General features: G+C 37.8%; 1 protein-coding gene across 1 annotated transcript in view; it reads left to right on the top strand.

Annotated features, from left to right (window-relative positions):
• The window catches only part of ADAMTS6 (ADAM metallopeptidase with thrombospondin type 1 motif 6), a 222,699-nt gene that overhangs the window by 127,154 nt on the left and 78,207 nt on the right, over positions 1-17,338 (top strand). The window contains exons 12-13 of the mRNA XM_036279502.1: positions 7,043-7,188; positions 9,313-9,376. Coding sequence (XP_036135395.1) covers positions 7,043-7,188; positions 9,313-9,376 — 210 coding nt within the window. The remainder of the gene's footprint in view (positions 1-7,042; positions 7,189-9,312; positions 9,377-17,338) is intronic.

The raw sequence follows: 17,338 nt of genomic DNA, 5'->3' as shown, positions 1-17,338 counted from the left end.
GAACAAAATTAAAGTGGAATTTTCAATTGGTCAGGTCAGCTTTGCATGGCCAGTCTGTATCTTGCCATCTAAAAATAGTTGGCATTACCAATAATGATTATCATGATAATGTATATTTAAAAGGACTTACACTGTGCCAGGCACATTATTTTTCTGTTTAACAGTGACAAAAATCCTATGAGGTGGGCACTGTTTTATCTCCATTTTCCAGATGAGGAAAGTAAAACTTGAAAGCCTAAGATTACACAGCAATTTAATAGCAGAGCTGAGATTCCAACCCAGTTCTTTCTAATTCCAAAGTTGAAAACATTGCCTCTCTCTATTGCCTCTGATTTTACTTTACCTTTCGATAGAAAATGTTGTAGAAAAAAGCAAATTTTCAGTCCAGCTGGTGTGGCTTAGTGGTTGAGCATCGACCCACACACCAAGAGGTCACCAGTTTGATTCCCAGTCAGGACACATGCCCAGGTTATGGGCCGGATCCCCGTTGCGGGGCATGCAGGAGGCGGCCAGTCAATGTTCTCTCTCATCGATGTTTCTATCTCTCTCTCCCTCTCCCTTCCTCTCTCTCTAAAATCAACAAAGAAAAAAAAAGCAAATTTTTATTGTCACAGGAATAAAGTGAGTCTCTGAGCTTGAGATTGGTGGCGACAATGTATTTTTACCCTTTAGTTCTAAGTGGATTTTTCACATATCTACCTGTAACAGTTGCTTTTCTCAGGAATCAGTAAGAAGGCACTGTGGACAGAGCACTGAGCTAAAAATAGAGGATGTATAACAATTGGGAAATTAATCAATCTCCACTTTAAAATGAGAGAGAATTTTACCTATTTCATAGAGGTGTTGTGAGGATGAAATGAGACAATATCTCAGTAAACATTTTAGGGCTTCTGCAGAGGGAAGATGCTAGTGTATATTACTAGAGCATCATGATCACTTCTGATTATTTGCCAATCTTAGATGATTGTGGCAGAAAATTCTTTGTCAGACTGTCTTAACTGGCAGTAGCAAGCATCAGAGAGTATAAGCATGAATTTGTGTGCCTCAGAAACATGAATGGAATATATATGACTTCTGATCTTAACTCTAAATTTCAAAACACCTCTCATCAGAAGAAACAAGAACAAACTTACATCCTGTCTAGCCAGGAGGATAAAACCAAAGCTGCTCATAGTTTTTTTGAATAAATTTATTTTAATGGTTGGGGGAGAAGTATTGCTTAAGTGATAGCATAGACATATCCAGAGGACTGGATCTGCAATGATCTCGTCCAACTCTGGCTGCAAAAGATATGGGATCCCTGCCCGAGGGCGCAGTTCCACAAATGTTCCATGTACGTATGGGAACTGTTCCATGCACATTTAGCAGATGGAGTAAGAAATATGGCCAAAAAATTAAAAACTGATCTTTGCGTGAGTCCTGGGGGGTCTGACATCGCTATTACAGCCATTGGATGTTTGCCTGAATAAGCCATTCAAGGATTGAATAAGAAACATATGGTCTGAATGGATGTGCTTAGGGACAGTAGCATTAACCAAAGGAGGAAATTTGATGAGCCCAGACAGTGCGCTTAGTTGGTACTGTGCGTCCATGGGTCAAACGCCTACAAATCAATCAATATAACTTTAAGCCCAAAAACTTTTTTTTAGATATGGCATCAGCAATAGCACTTTGGACAGGCATCGGAGGGATGCCATATTTGATGAAATAGTAAACAAAGATTTAGATTGTAAAAACTTTGATAGCAGTGTTGGCATTGTTACTGAACAGGATATTAAGGATAATAAAAACCCAATCCTTGCCAGCTCTGATGGTTTCAAATACTTGGTTTATTGCCAAAAGATTGACTTGATGATTCTACAAGACCCAATTAGAGATATAGCCTAGCATTTGGACTTACATATATATGACATTGGTTCCTAATGTTTTTGTATGGGAAACATAGGACTGGATTAGACTAGGATTATTATATGCCCTTCTAAAGCTCTGGATATATGATAGGATGTTTGCAACCTTAGATATTAGAGTAGAATAGAACATGTTTTGTCTGGGTCCAAAACTATATACACAGGAAGTAAATAAAGAATAGCTCTTGAATTGTTCTAAAAATTTAAATAGTATGGGATGACAAGTTCTGATTTAGAATTTGGGCTGAAATAAGCTTCAGCATTTCCCGCACCTGCAGAGTGGAAAGATAAGGCTTTGAATAGTGCTATGCTCCAACTTTCAGCTGTTTTGACTTGGGAAGAATGTTCTATATTGAATCACCAATATCACTTCCTCTAAAACCTTAGGATTAACTTAGAGGTCTCTCATTCCAGATGCTGGCTGGACCCAGTTCTGGCTGTGGCACTAAATCTACCACAATCACATCCTAGAGTGACCGTAGTTAAAAAATATGTATGTTTTAAATATTTAAAAATAAAACATATTTTTAAAGTATACTCATCTTGAAAAATTTCTGTGGAATTCTGACAAATTCTCCAAGTTAGATTTTTTGATTTATAATGTATCTTGCTTGAAGAAAATTCCCTGTTGTGGATTATGAAATTCAGTGGTCTGATAGCCAGATACGTTGTTTCATAATTGTTTCTTAGGAAAACTTTTAAAGGTTCAGTGTCTTTCTAGATAGTTTTTAAATGGATTTGTTTTGCTTTGAAAGACTGTGAAAAGCAAAAATGAACAATCTGAGATTTTATTCTTGGTATGTGATAGTTTTTACCTTTCTAAACCTGGTTAAACACACTTGAATTAGTAAAAAGAAGGCACTGTTTATCCAATTTATCTAGATAACTTGGGCTGAAGTAACATGACTGACATTTAGAATACATCACTTGATTAGATATTTTGAGAATAAAGATTAGAAACTGGTTCCCATCTGAAGATTTAACTCTTCTAGTTTTAAGAAAAGAAGTAAAATTCTATGCTTATGGAAATGGAGTTTTTAAAGTATTGGCAACTTCAGGCAAAAAGAAGGATAAAAATAGAAAATATAGCACTCAAAATTCTCACCTTACTGTGCTTATAGGATTTTATACTTCAAGTCGTTTTATTTAGTGTAATCTAATTATATTACTTCTAACTTATATTAAAATCAATATGCATTGATTCATGTAATCATTGGCTCAAATAACTTTATCCACATAAAGTTCCCTGATTTCTTAAAGCAGTTATTATTATGTTAAATAAATGTCTTCTCTTAAAATCATGTGCTACATCAAGATACTTACTACTATCAGAAAGGGAAGTAGCAAGAATTCCAAAGAGATCCCTTCCTATAAATACAAGGGGGAAGCGACACAAAACATAAAAGAACATTTTGCCAGAGATAAAAATCAAACAAGTTCTTTGATAGGTTTGTAACTACTTTGAAGGTATGTGTGCACAGAAATCATTTCTAAAGTTGTCCTAATACTTGAAATAGAAAATTGAAGCTCAGTCCTCATTTTATAGTTAGGGAAACTAAAGAAAAGAAATAATTGACTTGCTTTAAACCAGAGATATTGTTAGAATGAGAATTCAGGTTTGTAACACAGACTACACACAGAATGAAGTTGTTCCTACACAGACTGAAGTTGTTAACTTGTTAACTCATTAACCAAATTGTTAGTTGGTTGTTAAACTAGACACTAGCCTCTTGTCAATTGGTAGATGAATGATGCTTATATTATTATTACGAATTCTTCATTTTTAACCCATTCATCTCTGTTATTTAACTTTCTGATTTACTTGTCTATTATGTTATAACTTCATGGAATAGATATAATCAATAGCATAAATGAATGCAGTAAAATGTTCTAGCAAACCAGTAATGAAATACTACTGCTGCGTAGATGTTAAATAATCATGAGAATTAAGCAACATTTTATAAGCTGAATATCGTATTTATCTTTTACCTTAAGGATTAGTTTTAAAAGAAAAACAAGATAATTTATGTGATATCTTTCCCTGTCCTATACTTTGTGAGTCTCCTGGAAGCATATAGCAATGCTATTAAATACTTTGGAACCTCCATCTTTCAGTGTTCTCATGGCCTCCACAATTCCTTTACCCCCTGAAAATGCTGAAAGTGGGTTTTTTCTCTACCACCTGTAAGAGTACTCAAGGAGGTCTGAATAACATGTGGCCGTGTACTTACAGCTAAGTGGATTCTTTAAAAGTCTCTAGTATTATTTAGTACTTTATGTAGTAAAAACAGTTTAGTAAAGCACATTAGAGTATTATTTAATGTCTTCAAATATATAATTCTACACCTCCAATAGATTTTTTTGTGTGTATTTGTGGACAGACAATCCCTTCTTTTCTGCCAATAAGTGACCTTGGGCAAGTTAACCTCCTGTAGGCTCAGGTTTCCTCATCTGAAAAATGAAGTGCTTAGATCTCATGAATGCTTAAGTCCCTTTGAATTTTAGATGCAGCTCTGTGATTTTATAAAATGTTATATCAAGCTTTAATGTTATTTGAAATCAGTAATGCTAGATTTCGGACTTGAAACAACAGAGAGACATTTTAAGATTTGGAGTTCTTTAAAATGCTGTCATTAATTGAAACTGTGGCCCAAACCAGTCATTACTGGTCAATACTACTTTGCTCAGTTATTCTCATAGAAAAGTAGGTACAGGCATACATGTTCTTACACACAGGTGCTTCTAATAATGAAAGTGTAAAGCTGGAGATTATTTGGCCCAATGTTGTGACTTTTAAATAGGTGAAGGTCTAACACAACTGGTATATATTTATACAGATGGTTGCTTCAAGATCTGTTAGGTAAGTCATAGGCTGGCAGCTGAAACATTCTCTCCCTCCCAAGTGCACATTCGCAGTAGCCCTAGTGCCAGAGTCGATACTTGATTATATTGGTTCAGCCAGCTACTTCTACCTCATCATTTTGGACAGATGATTTTTTTTTTTTTGGTCATGGTAATTTTCATTGTCAAAGCTCATATCTTTCTTAATGTCCTACTTTAAGATCTGTTAGATTAAGGTTCAGAATGTTCTGCCTTAAAGCCAACCAAAATTTGACTTCCTCTTGCCTAATTTGTTATAGACAAATGATAATTGCTTAGCATGTCTCTACAAAGACTTTTATGTTGTCACAACTACTAAAACATTTATTTGGTGCTAACTACCAGGGATACAAAGATGAATCTGACGTTATTTACCCTCAGTATTTCCAGTTCCTTCCTGACGTGTAGCAACCACACCAGGACCCAGAATTCTAGAATTGGACGAATGTACTCATTCATTCAGTGGATTTTTTGGCTTATCTACTACATGCTGAGCACGGTGTAGACATCCAGCATGTCTGATGGCACACTCTGTGGTGATAGACATGTGCTAGATCTGCTGTGTCCTCCACCGGTGCCACACATGTGACTGTGAGCCCTGGGAACACAGACAGTGGGTCTGAGGAACTGAATCTTTAAGTTTAATTAATTTAAATTTATTAGCCACGCATGTCGCATTAAGGCTTTTACATACTAACGAGAGGAGACAGACAACAATGAAGTAATTTGCAAAATAAACAGGGCCATTTAAAGTAGTGTGAACTCAAACCATTACCTCCTGGAATGAGAGTGGTCAAGGAAAGAGCTCTCTGGTGAAGTATCGCTTGCCCTGGGACTGAGTAGTGAGAAGCAGCAGTAGAAGGAATTCTGAGAAGAGTATTTCCAGAAGGACGGGCAGGGGCAAGCGCCCTGTGGAGGGGACAGACTTAGTGTTTGAGGAGAGGAAAGAGTGTCAGCGTGTCTGGAGCGATCTGTGGAAAAGAGTAAGGCTGGAGAAGGAGGCAGGGTAGTTCCCACAGGCCTCTGCTGACCAGAGTTAAAGGAAGTAGGGAAACCACCAGAGTCCTGTAAGCAAAAAAGAGACATGATGTGACAGTATGTTTTTAAAAGATCTCTCTGAATACTTCCTGGAGAATAGATTGATTCTAGGTAGAAAAAAGTGGAGGTAGGGAGACCAGGTAAGAAGCTATTCCATTTGCCATTGGTAGCAGTGAAAAAATTCTGGCTATATAAAATGAGTATAATAAAATAATTGTTTTCTAAGCATCATATGTCATAATCCCTTTATGTTTTGATACAAGGTTAAATTTTTATTTAGCAATCTAACATTGCTGACAGTTAACTCTAATAATGTTGCCTATTGTTATTCATATAAACAAATGATTTTCATAGCATCAGTATGGTTTGTCAACATTTGATGGCAATTCACAAAAATGCACCAATAAAAGCCTAGAAATGCTTGTGTTATTTTTTTTAAGGCGTTCATTTTTACCCTATTCTGCAAGTAAGATTTATCATGTTCGAGTTATGAGCTGATTATTTGATGTCTGCGTCTCGATAAATTATTCCTGGCTTTCTACTCATGTGGAGTATGTGTGGTTTATTGCAGAGAGTAAAGCTGAGAAGAATTCCAGTACACATGCTCATGCAGGGGCTATGCACATGGCTGGTTGGTGTATATAAGGGTTTTTTTGTACCCAGTCCCTAGTGTCTTGGCATTACTTTTATTATGTCTGCAGTACTCATGTAGATGAAATGCCACAACACATTCTTTTACTATTGTAGCCTCAACCAGCCTTTTCTTTCTTTCTTTTTTTTTTTTTTTAAAGAAAAAGCAATTACCATCATAAAAATTCCTTACTGGGGAACTTTCCATATTGCGTTATCATTCCATGAGTCTAATAATAGTGGAATATAAAGAAAAAATTTTAATACTAAAATATCTAAAAACGACTTTGAGGTCTCTATAATGAGAAACACTAAAAGTCTGGAGTAGGCGAATTAAAGAAAGAGAAGTCAAGTTTTTTAGACTCCTGGTACATGTTAAAGTTTTAGAAATCATTGCCTGGCTAAAGATAATTTACAAATCACATGCACCATCGCCAATGTGTAAACACAGTTAAAGAACTCTGTCTGTTATCTATTGGGAGAATGTTAATGCCTGTAATTGGTCATTGCCTGAACCTTGTGTATTTCTATCCTGATAGCTCTATCTGCCTAAAAGCTAATTCTGTGTTTTCTGTGAAATCTTGCAGTGGTGTTATCAGGGAGATTGTGTTGCTTTTGGCACTTGGCCCCAGAGCGTAGATGGGGGCTGGGGTGCCTGGTCACTATGGGGAGAGTGCAGCAGGACCTGCGGGGGAGGCGTCTCCTCATCCCTAAGACACTGTGACAGTCCAGCGTAAGTAGCTAAAGTAAGCCGGAGCCAAAAAAAAGACACAGTTGGAAATGATTCAAAGCTGTGGTTTCACATGTTATCTGTAAAAACGTTTCACTCCTGAGCCAAGTGCTTGTCTTCAGAACAAGCAATAGGCACAGGAGAGTGGAGGAGCCTTGTTAGACAGACTTTCCTTTTCTTCCTCGCCCCTTACTATGTAACTAAAAATAAAAGAAAGAGAAAAAAGAAAAGCATTGTGTATCTGTCCCAGGTATAGCCAGGCTTCATAATCTACTAATAATCAGATAGATTTCCTCCTCCAAAAACTACTGAATTATGGATGAATTCAGGTCTGGTCTTAGCTACATTATCATTATTCCCAGGAAACCTAAGGTTTTTTCACATGTCACATAAAATTATTACTGCTACATTAGTATTAAAAGGACCAATGAGAGTACTTCAAGGATTGAAATGCCTTGATTCGCATCACAAATCACAATGAAAAGAATACTGCCCATGTGTTAAAATAGTTTCCATTCACATGCCCCCATTAATCATCTTCCGGAGTTGCCACCACTTTTCTCCCTGTGGCTGTTTTATGCAGGTCAGACTGCTCCTCTCCCATCATCTTTTCCTCCAGCCAGAGTCCCCCTGGCAGAAGGCCAGCCCCATCGGTATTCTTTGCTATCCCTGCTGCTTCTCCCTCCCACCGCTGCCCACTGCAGGTGGACTGTTCCCTTTGCTTGGTCTTTCCTGTCCCTCTGGAGACTAAACTGCTCCTTCACAGCTACAGCAGGTCAAGGGCTCACATTTTTGTCTAGAGCTCAGGTTGATGGCCTTCTTTTCCAACAAATATTTTGGTGCAGAACAACGTGATGATATTCCTTCTGCTTTTTTCCTCCTTCTGGCGTAAATGATGGCCTATTTTTATTTTCTTCTCATTTTAACTCGGGATCCTTCTCTTTGGCTCCTCTCTAAATAAATGTCTCTTTTTAGCTTGAAATTGTTTCCCTTGATATTAGTTCTGTGTTTCCATTCTCCCACTTTCCATCTGTTTGTACCCTCCTGCTAAACAGAGTTCAGTCGCTGTCACCCCCTCGTAAACCATCACACTACCACCAAGCCCGGCACCTCGTCTTTGTCTGGCCAACCCACTTCTCCCAAGCTGGTGCAAGCGGGGCCACTTATTCTCCTCGCTTAGAGTCAGCATTCACCGGCATTCAAAATCTACTCAGAATTGTAACTTTAATCATCCCATTGATTCCAGTGAGCCAAAGTTACAATTTAGATTTTGATCTTTTTAAAACAAGTACAGAATAATTAATCTAAGTTCAACTGTAGGCTACTGTAAAATAATAACTGAAATGATAAAACTCTATAATCATAAATAGTATATCCGATATTTAAGAGAATGACCAGACCTGTTTTAAAAGAACAAGTTAGTCTTCAAAAATAGCATTTAAATAATAGCAGATGGCCCTCCCTAATGTTAAATACTTTAAAAATTAATTTATGAAAATCAAATATTTGACATGTCATGTTTTCATCTCACATTTGAGTATTATATAAAGTATTTATATAGTGCAAACCCATCTGATGTTTAGATTTAATTTTTTAAGGGCTATATTTGAAATGAGATAGAAATTTATTTCTGCATTATTTACTCTGAACTAAAGCTATTTTCAGAGAGTTATTTAGTTTCCTCTCCTGTTTCCAGTTTGGAAAAAAGCAAACTTTTCATTTCCAACTTGGTGAACAAATAGCATCTGATTATGGGTTTTGTTGACTATGATTCAAGTGGCTTTTCATGATAAATAAATGAATTTGAAGCTCACATTGCATATTGAACTAATCACCTGTTTACTATGATAATTAGACAATACATTGATTGAATTGCATTATCTTAATGTAAATCATGACAATGAGCACTCTTGTAAAGTCACTCACAGTAAATTGCCTTAATTTTAACAGCTGACCATCATAATCATTATTACTAACCATCACCAGCATGATTATTTTAATTACTAGTACAATGTCAAATATTGTATTTTCTTAATGTAAATGTTCATATGTGTTCATCATACAACATATGTGCTTTCTCTGTGGGTAGATACAGTGTATTCACATGTTGAACAACTGTGTTTGCAGACCTTCAGGAGGTGGAAAGTACTGCCTTGGGGAAAGGAAGCGGTACCGCTCCTGTAACACAGATGTAAGTAAAACCAACTCTGCTATGAAAAATTACACTTCACCCAGAGCAGGAACATTTAAAAAATATTATAAGCTATTTGAGCAGAAATCCATATGTGTGACAGTGACATGAATTTTTAAAGTTGTTCGTAATAAAGGCAACCAACCTGGGGTCCATCAGTTCCATCCACAGGAGTCAAGAGGAAGCACCAGCACTAGGAGAAATACACTCTCCCCCAGTAGGAATTGAGAGAGAGCCACACGCCCCGAACTGCCCTTGTCCCCCAAACACTCACCACTGTACCATCATTATCTTTCTTGAGAGGTTACAATACTCTTCATCCCGCTTTGTATTTGCCACTGCCAGAAGCCCCCGACTCCCACAGCATCCCTCGTTTCTGCCGTCTAATCCCACAAGGCTCTGCATATGCCCTCTTCTGTTTCCTATCCCTGCCTAAATGCTGAGACACGTCTGTGCCCTCAGGAAGTCGGGACCCATCAGCAGCAAAATTCCGGATGTCTCTGAGTTTTCCTTCCTTTCACCTTCTTGTTCTAATGGAAACTGGCTCTCGGAAGATCCTGCTTCCTCTGCAGCTCTTTTAAGTTGGGGACTTGTGTTTTCTCCCTTTGCTCTTGAAGGACTGGGTCTGAAAGAGGATTAACTATCTTCTTTATATCTCATTCCAGATAATTCTCCCTCCCCCCATCTAAAAACCACAGCTTTTAATTTCATGTCAGCAGACTCTTACACACGACCTTCACTCCAACCCTATACCTATCTTGATTCTTGGTTATTCCATACATATGTAGATTATTTTCCATCTTTTCTTCTAGATTTTTCCACAAGCATTCAAATCTTATTTCTCCTGTCTTGAAAACACAAAAAGCCAGCAGGTATCTTCCCATGTGCATCTTCCTTTGTAACGAAATTCCTCAAAAATGTTGTCCATACTTACTGTATCTAATTCCTCTTCTCATTTTCTCCTAAAATTGCTCCTGTCAGGTTTTTGCCTCCACCATTCCACTGGAAATGTTGCTGTCACATCACAGACGACTTCCTTGTTGCTAAATCCAGTAGTCAGTCCAAGTGTTCATCCTACTTGATCTTCAGTAGGCTTCCACGACACGCCAGCTTTTTGTTTGTCCTTTTGTTTTACCGCTTCTTCTTTCTCCTTCCTCTTTGCTGATTCCTATTCTTTTCTCTGACCTCCTTAAATACATTATTTAATTGAATTTATTGGGGCGGCATCGGTTAACAGGATTATGTAGGTTACGGGTGTACAATTCTGTAATACGCCATCTATAGATTGTATTGTGTGTTCACCACAAGTCAATTCTCCTTCCACCACTATTTGTCCTTTCTTTACCCTCTTCTACCTCCCCCACCCCCTTTCCTCTGGTCATCACCATGCTGTTGTCAGTGTGTATGATTTTGGTTTTTATTTTTATTTTTTGCTTAATTCCTTCACCTTAAAAAAAAAAATGTCTTCATTAATTTGAGAGAGAGAGGAAGGGAGAGGGAATGAGAGATAGAAACACCACATGCCCCCCACCAGGTATCGAGCCCACTACCCAGGCATGTGCCCCGACCAGGAATTGAACCAGCATCCTCTTGGTGCATAGGAAGACACTCAACCAACTGAGCCACACCAGCCAGGACCTTTTTTCATCCCACCCCACAATCCCCCTCCCCTCTGACAGCTATCAGTCTGTACTGTATCTATGAGTCTGTTTCTATTTTGTTTGTTAGTTTATTTTGATCATTAGATTCCACACATGAGTGGAATTATATGGCACTTGTCTTTCTCTGACCTCTTAATGTTAGACTACCCAGGACTCAGCCATTGGCCATTTTCTTTGCCCTACCAATACTTATTTTCTTGGTGACCTCATCAATTTTCATTGCTTTTGATACCATTCATATGTCATTTAACCCCCAAATTTGTATTTTCAACTAAGACTTCTTCCTTGGATTCTAGACTCATATCTTATTATTGACTGGATTTTAATAGACATCTACTATTTTAAATGCCAAAATGTTATCTCCAAAACATTTTCACAAACTTGTTCTCCCAGCAGTGTCTCCCATCTCAGATGTCAACTCTGTCTGGCTCAAGCCCCAAACCCTTGAGTGATTTTTTTAATTCCTTTCTCTGCCTTGCAGCCAATCCCTCAGAAAGTCCGACTGCCTTTGCCTTCAGACTAGATCACAGATCTGATACTTCTCGTTGCCTCCATTGCTCCCACCCTTTCACTGGATTACTCTGACAGCGCCGGTGGACTTCCCCATGCTATTTCTGTTCCCTACAGTCCTCAATATAGAAGGCAGAGTGAATCAGATTATATCCTTTGCTTAGAACCCTTCAGTGGCTCTGCATTTTTACCTAAATCCTAATTCCTTACAAAGGCCTGCAAGTCCTATACAATTGGGCTTTCCAATACTTCTTTGAACTCATCTCTTACAATTTCCTCCTCATTCCCTCTGTTCCAGCCACATGGACCTCCTTCCTTGTACATGCCAGGCACGTTCCTAACTTAGTGATTTTACATGTCTCTTCCCTTGCCTTGTATGCTCTTCAAAATATCTACATGGCTAACACTCTTACCTTTATTCAACTGTCACCTTCTTAATGAGGTATAGACTGAATACCACATTGAAAATTGTAACCTTCCCTGCTCCCTTCAACCCTGGTACTCCTAATGTTCTTTATGCTGCTCTGTTCCCCCCCCCCCACCTTCTAACACACTCTTTAGCTTATTTATTATATTTAATTATTAAATAATTAATAATTATGCATTATTAATTAATTAGTGCATAATTAGTAATGCATCTTGAAGTAATTAAATATAGTTTCAATTACAATGACCTTTTCAAGTTACTAGTATTATTTTTTTCATTCACTCAACAAATAATTGAGTGCCTAGTGAATATCAGACTGTGCTAGTGTGAAAGACAGTTTCTACCCTCAAGGATCTTACAGTTTCCTGGGAAATCACTTATATAGGTCAAATTCTTTGGGAACAGGGAATTCAGAAATGTAAGTGGTAATATCCAGATAATATCCAGAGGAAGAAAAGACAAATTGCTCTAGTATATCTTTCTTAAGCAATATATAAGGAAAGTTTTCCCCAAAGCTCCTCCTCTGCTCTCTTAGCTAACTTCTTTCATGTTTTATTGGCCATGAGGTCACATGCCTACTCTTAACAGTCAGGGGCAAAAGGAATAAGATTATTATAATTGGTTTAGACTAATCCAGATATGCCCCTAATGGGGTTATGGTCACATTCCTTGAGAAGTAGATTCCTGAACAAAAATCAGAATTCTGTTAGCAAGAAAGTAGAGTAACAGATACCGGCCATGCCACAGGTGTCTGGGTCAGAGCTCTTTTAGCTTCTGTCTTTGCAGTAGTCCTTTATCTGTGCAGGACATGTCCCCAACCGCAGTGGATACCCGAGACCACGGATAGTACCAGACCCTATGTATCCTCCCCTCCCCCATACAAACACACCTATCATAAAGTTTAGCTTATAAATTAGGCACAGGAAGAGATTAACAATAACTAATAATAAAATACAATAGTTATAACAATATACTGCAATGCAAGTTATGTAAATATGTTATTATACTGTGCTCAACTTTCTTCTTGTGATGATGTGAGATGATATGTTGGACGAAGGGATGGAGCAGGATTTCACCACACTACTCAGAATGGAATTTAAATTTAAAGGGAATTTAAATGCAACTTAAAACTTATGAATTGTTTATTTCTGGAATTTTTTGTTTAATATTTTCACACTGCGGTTGACCTTGGGTAACTGAATCCATGGGAAACGAGGACTACTGTACTGGTAGAGGTAGCAGCAACAGTAATAGTAGTAGTAACTGCTGCTAACATTTATTGAATACTTAGTACCTATCAGACCTATTATTTTAACCATATTTTTTTCCCATACTGAGAGTTCTCCTCAGTAGTGACTTGACTTGGTAAGAAATCTTTAATTTTTTTTCAATATAAATTTAGAAACACTCTGATAATTTAAAGTTTTGGTATATCTTTCTGTTATAACTTTGTTTCTGCAACATAAATTAACCCATAAATGAATTATTTTGTTCCATATTTTGTGCCACTAAGCAATAAACCAGCTGAAATCAAACTACATTGATACAGTTGAACAGAGGAAAACTGTGCAGGACATAATGATCATTCATCCCACATTCATCTTTTGGCTCAGTTGGCCACATGCTCCATGGTTAAAGTCCTTATTGTGTATTTCTGTCTGTTCTTTGTACATTGGCCTCTTGTCCTTACAACCAGCAATCTCAACCCTTCCTTATTAATCCCCCCCCCCTTTTTTTAAAGATAAAAATCCTATGTTTACTCTAGTATTTCTTTGTTAGGAATTTGGCATGTATTTTTTAAATTGTGCTAGTATTTTCTTAGAATTCTTATTGTTTTCATTAGTGTTCTGACTTTTGTCTGCCTCTAATGCTGTTTTCCCCTTAAGCTTGTTAGTTTTAGTGTGCAATTTTGCAGAAAAAGATGTTTCAGAAATGCATGTATTATATTAGACAGAAACTTACATTTAAAAAATCTATTCACAAAGTTTCTGTTATATAGACTACATTATAGGACAGAGAATTTAATGATAAATCATAAGGGTGATTGGTTGAAGTTATGATTGAGTAATGCAAGCAAGACTTCAATATTTTCCAGTTAACATAGAATGGTTGTCACTGTAGGAGCATGATAGGGCTATTGTGTTTGTATCCTTTAGGTTAACCTTTGTACTTATTTCTAAAGGTGCTTTAAATGTTCTTGTAGTCTATAATGGCTGGGTGTCTGCTATGAGCTACTCTAAGGGATTCAACAGAGTATACTTGTCTTTTATCAGATCTGCCTCCTGCCTTAGTGCATGTTTTACACAATTTAATACTACGCACACCATATTTAGTGACTCTGTGAATAAGATCTGAGAGAAAACTTTCCAATTAGTTAAAATCCATTTAACAGTCAAGAACAAAAAAACAATGCATAAGCACCTTTGGCTTGATCATTTGTGATGCAAGAGCTTTTCTTAAGATTTGTTTTTTTCTTTATTGATATTAGGGAGAGGGAGGGAAAGGGAGAAAGAGACAGAAACATTGATGAGAGAGAACATTGATTGGCCGCCTCCTACATGCCCCCCACTGGGGATCGGGCTCACAACCTGGGCATGTGCCCTGACTAGGAATCGAACCAATGACCTCTTGGTCGACACTCAACCACTGAGCCATACCAGCTGGACATTAAGATTTGAATAGAGGTAATATAAAGGATAAACTCCAATGGTCGTGGAAGATTTTTTAAATTACTGTCCAGGATGAGATTATGTCAGGCAGTCAGAGAGCAGGACGACTAGGGCTCTTTATTTCGTGTCCTGAATCTTTGAGGCTTGCCCTGTGCTTTCTAACTTGTGTCATTATGTATTTGCATTCCTTTTAAGGAACCCTACTTGCATTCCTTTTAAGATCTTGCAGCCCAGTCAGTTTCCCATATAGTAGAGCAGCCTTGACCTTCTCCTTTCTATGATTAACCAGCTGGTGTTTTAAATTACTGCTTAGTTCTCATGTTATTATTATTAGTTTTCACTCTCTGATTAGAGTCGGGTTTGATTCATTAAAATCACAACTGAAAAATAGAATAAATTAAAAAGTCATAGCCCAGGCCGGTTTGGCTCAGCAGTTAGAGCGTCAGCCTGTGGTCCAGAGAGACCCGGGTTCGGTTCCCGCTAAGGTCATGTACCTCGGTTGCAGTTTGTCCCCGGCCCTGGTTGGGTCGTGCGGGTGGCAGCCACTCGATGTGTCCCTTTCACGTCGATGTTTCTCTCTCTCTCTCTCTCTCCCTCCCATCTTATTTTAACAAAAAATGAAAAAATGTCCTCGGGTGAGGATAAAAAAATAAAAAAGTCATAGGAAAAGGAAAATAATTAAAGCTGGGGTCAATATCTGAAATATATACCACAAGATCCTTTTCACTTCCTGAAGGTGGGCCACAAGTTTTGCTCTGCATTTTCTTGTGACCCAGGTAAAGAGGCAAACACTATCAGTTCTGAAATTCATAATGTCTATAGTTATGACAAAAGGAGATATACCCACAAGGGCACACTCTACTCTTTTGAAGATTTGATACTCCTCCTACATGGATCCCTACACTTTGGTAAATCAGATCCAATCACACAAGGTTGACAGCACTTTTTTTGCTTAGATTAGAGGAGAAATTATAACCTAGAACAAATGTAGGCCAAACAGAAGTGTCTAGCACAAAAGGAAGATAGCCACACGTTCTCCCTATCCTTACTCCCACCACGGACTCTCGAAAGGTGTAGCCATGGGAGGAAGAACAGTGTGAGTGTTCCCGTTAGTTCCTGGCTCGCTCATGCAGTTTCAAAGAAAGAGCTCTGCAGAGATAGAAGAGGCAACTTAAAAAGGAACATTCTCAATGCTAAAGACTTAGAAAAAGATCCCAAAAGGCTATTCAGCTGCAAAATGGGCCTGACCACTCTCAACAGTGACATAACAATCTAGAGGCCAAAGATATTCACACACAAAACTCTGAGGCTGATTATTCGCAGCAGGATGTACCTGATGGGCATCACCACTAGCCATGCTCAAAAGCCTTCAAAAGGATCTAGACAAGGACTCTTTCTTTGCCATCCACATTGATGGTCTCCAGGACAGACTAGCAGGTAAAGACAATAGTGATGGCAGAAACAAACAAACATGCTTTTCATCTTAAAACTACTGAGAAACCAGGAACATACATTTTTTATTTGTTTATTTGTTTGTTTGTTTTTATTCTCACCTGAGGACATTTTTGCATCTATCTTCAGATAGAGTAGGAGGGAGAGAGAGAGGGAAAGAGAGAAAGAGAAACATCGACGTGAGAGAGACACATCAAGTGGCAGCCACCCACACGACCCCGACCAGGGGCCGGGGACTAACTGCAACCAAGGTACGTGCCCTTAGTGGGAACCGAACCTGGGACTCTCCTGTCTGCGGGTCGAGGCTCTAACCGCTGAGCAAAACCGGCCAGGGCCAGACACAGAAGAATTGGATGAAATTTTGGTCCTTACCATTAAACCAGAAGCTACAAAGGAATATTTAGGGTCATAAGCTAATCTCATAGACATAGCCGTGTGGAAGCTGGGTTTGGAGAGCAGAATTGTATGGACGTAATGATGCTAGGAATGCATTGGTCGGGGATACAGTTTCCCTCTTTTGACATAGAGATAAATGATTGATAAGTTCCTGACAGGTTTTAGAAATACATAAAGTAGGAACTAACTGATAGTACCATTATGAGAAGTAAAACCTCCAAATCTGTGAAGTATCTGCTGAAAAGTGTTGGCTTGAAAACATACTTTTGATTATTATCTGTATGGAATCTCCTTTTCACTGGTATAAAAAATATTAACTATTAATCAGGCATTTTTGCCCTCCTGAGAAATTTTTTATTCCAGTGACTTAAGACTATCATGCAAAATGTTGTAACTGGATAAACATTGGTGTATGTAGTATAATTATTTTAAACAGAATTTATAGATGCTGTGAATACCTTACTTGATAACTTGATTTTTGTAAGAAGTAAAAATATGGCTATGTTAAGTTTTTAAGCCAAATTTTATATCAAAGTCTAAAAGAGAATTATTAGTTATTATCAAAAGGACTTTTCTACATTTCTAAAAAGGATTTCCTGATGTTACTTAGGTATTCTGCAAAACCAAGAAAATCCTTGTATTTTCTTGTTTGGTTTTGTGTGAATGTGTGTTATTTGTGTGTTTGCTGATAATGTGACTATGGTAGAACTTCTGGTGAAAACCTAAGTTCCGCTTTGGCTGAGAGAATCATATTAAACATTTCATTTCCCTCCATTTTATGCATCAAAACTATAAAAAATTGTGTCAAAGGGGATTTTCCAGGTCATCTGTGGTCTGTTCTAGAATT

This window comes from Molossus molossus, unplaced genomic scaffold (genome assembly GCF_014108415.1).
Source record: "Molossus molossus isolate mMolMol1 unplaced genomic scaffold, mMolMol1.p scaffold_m16_p_3, whole genome shotgun sequence".
NCBI lineage: Eukaryota > Metazoa > Chordata > Mammalia > Chiroptera > Molossidae > Molossus > Molossus molossus.
This window is presented reverse-complemented; position numbering and strand designations above follow the sequence as displayed.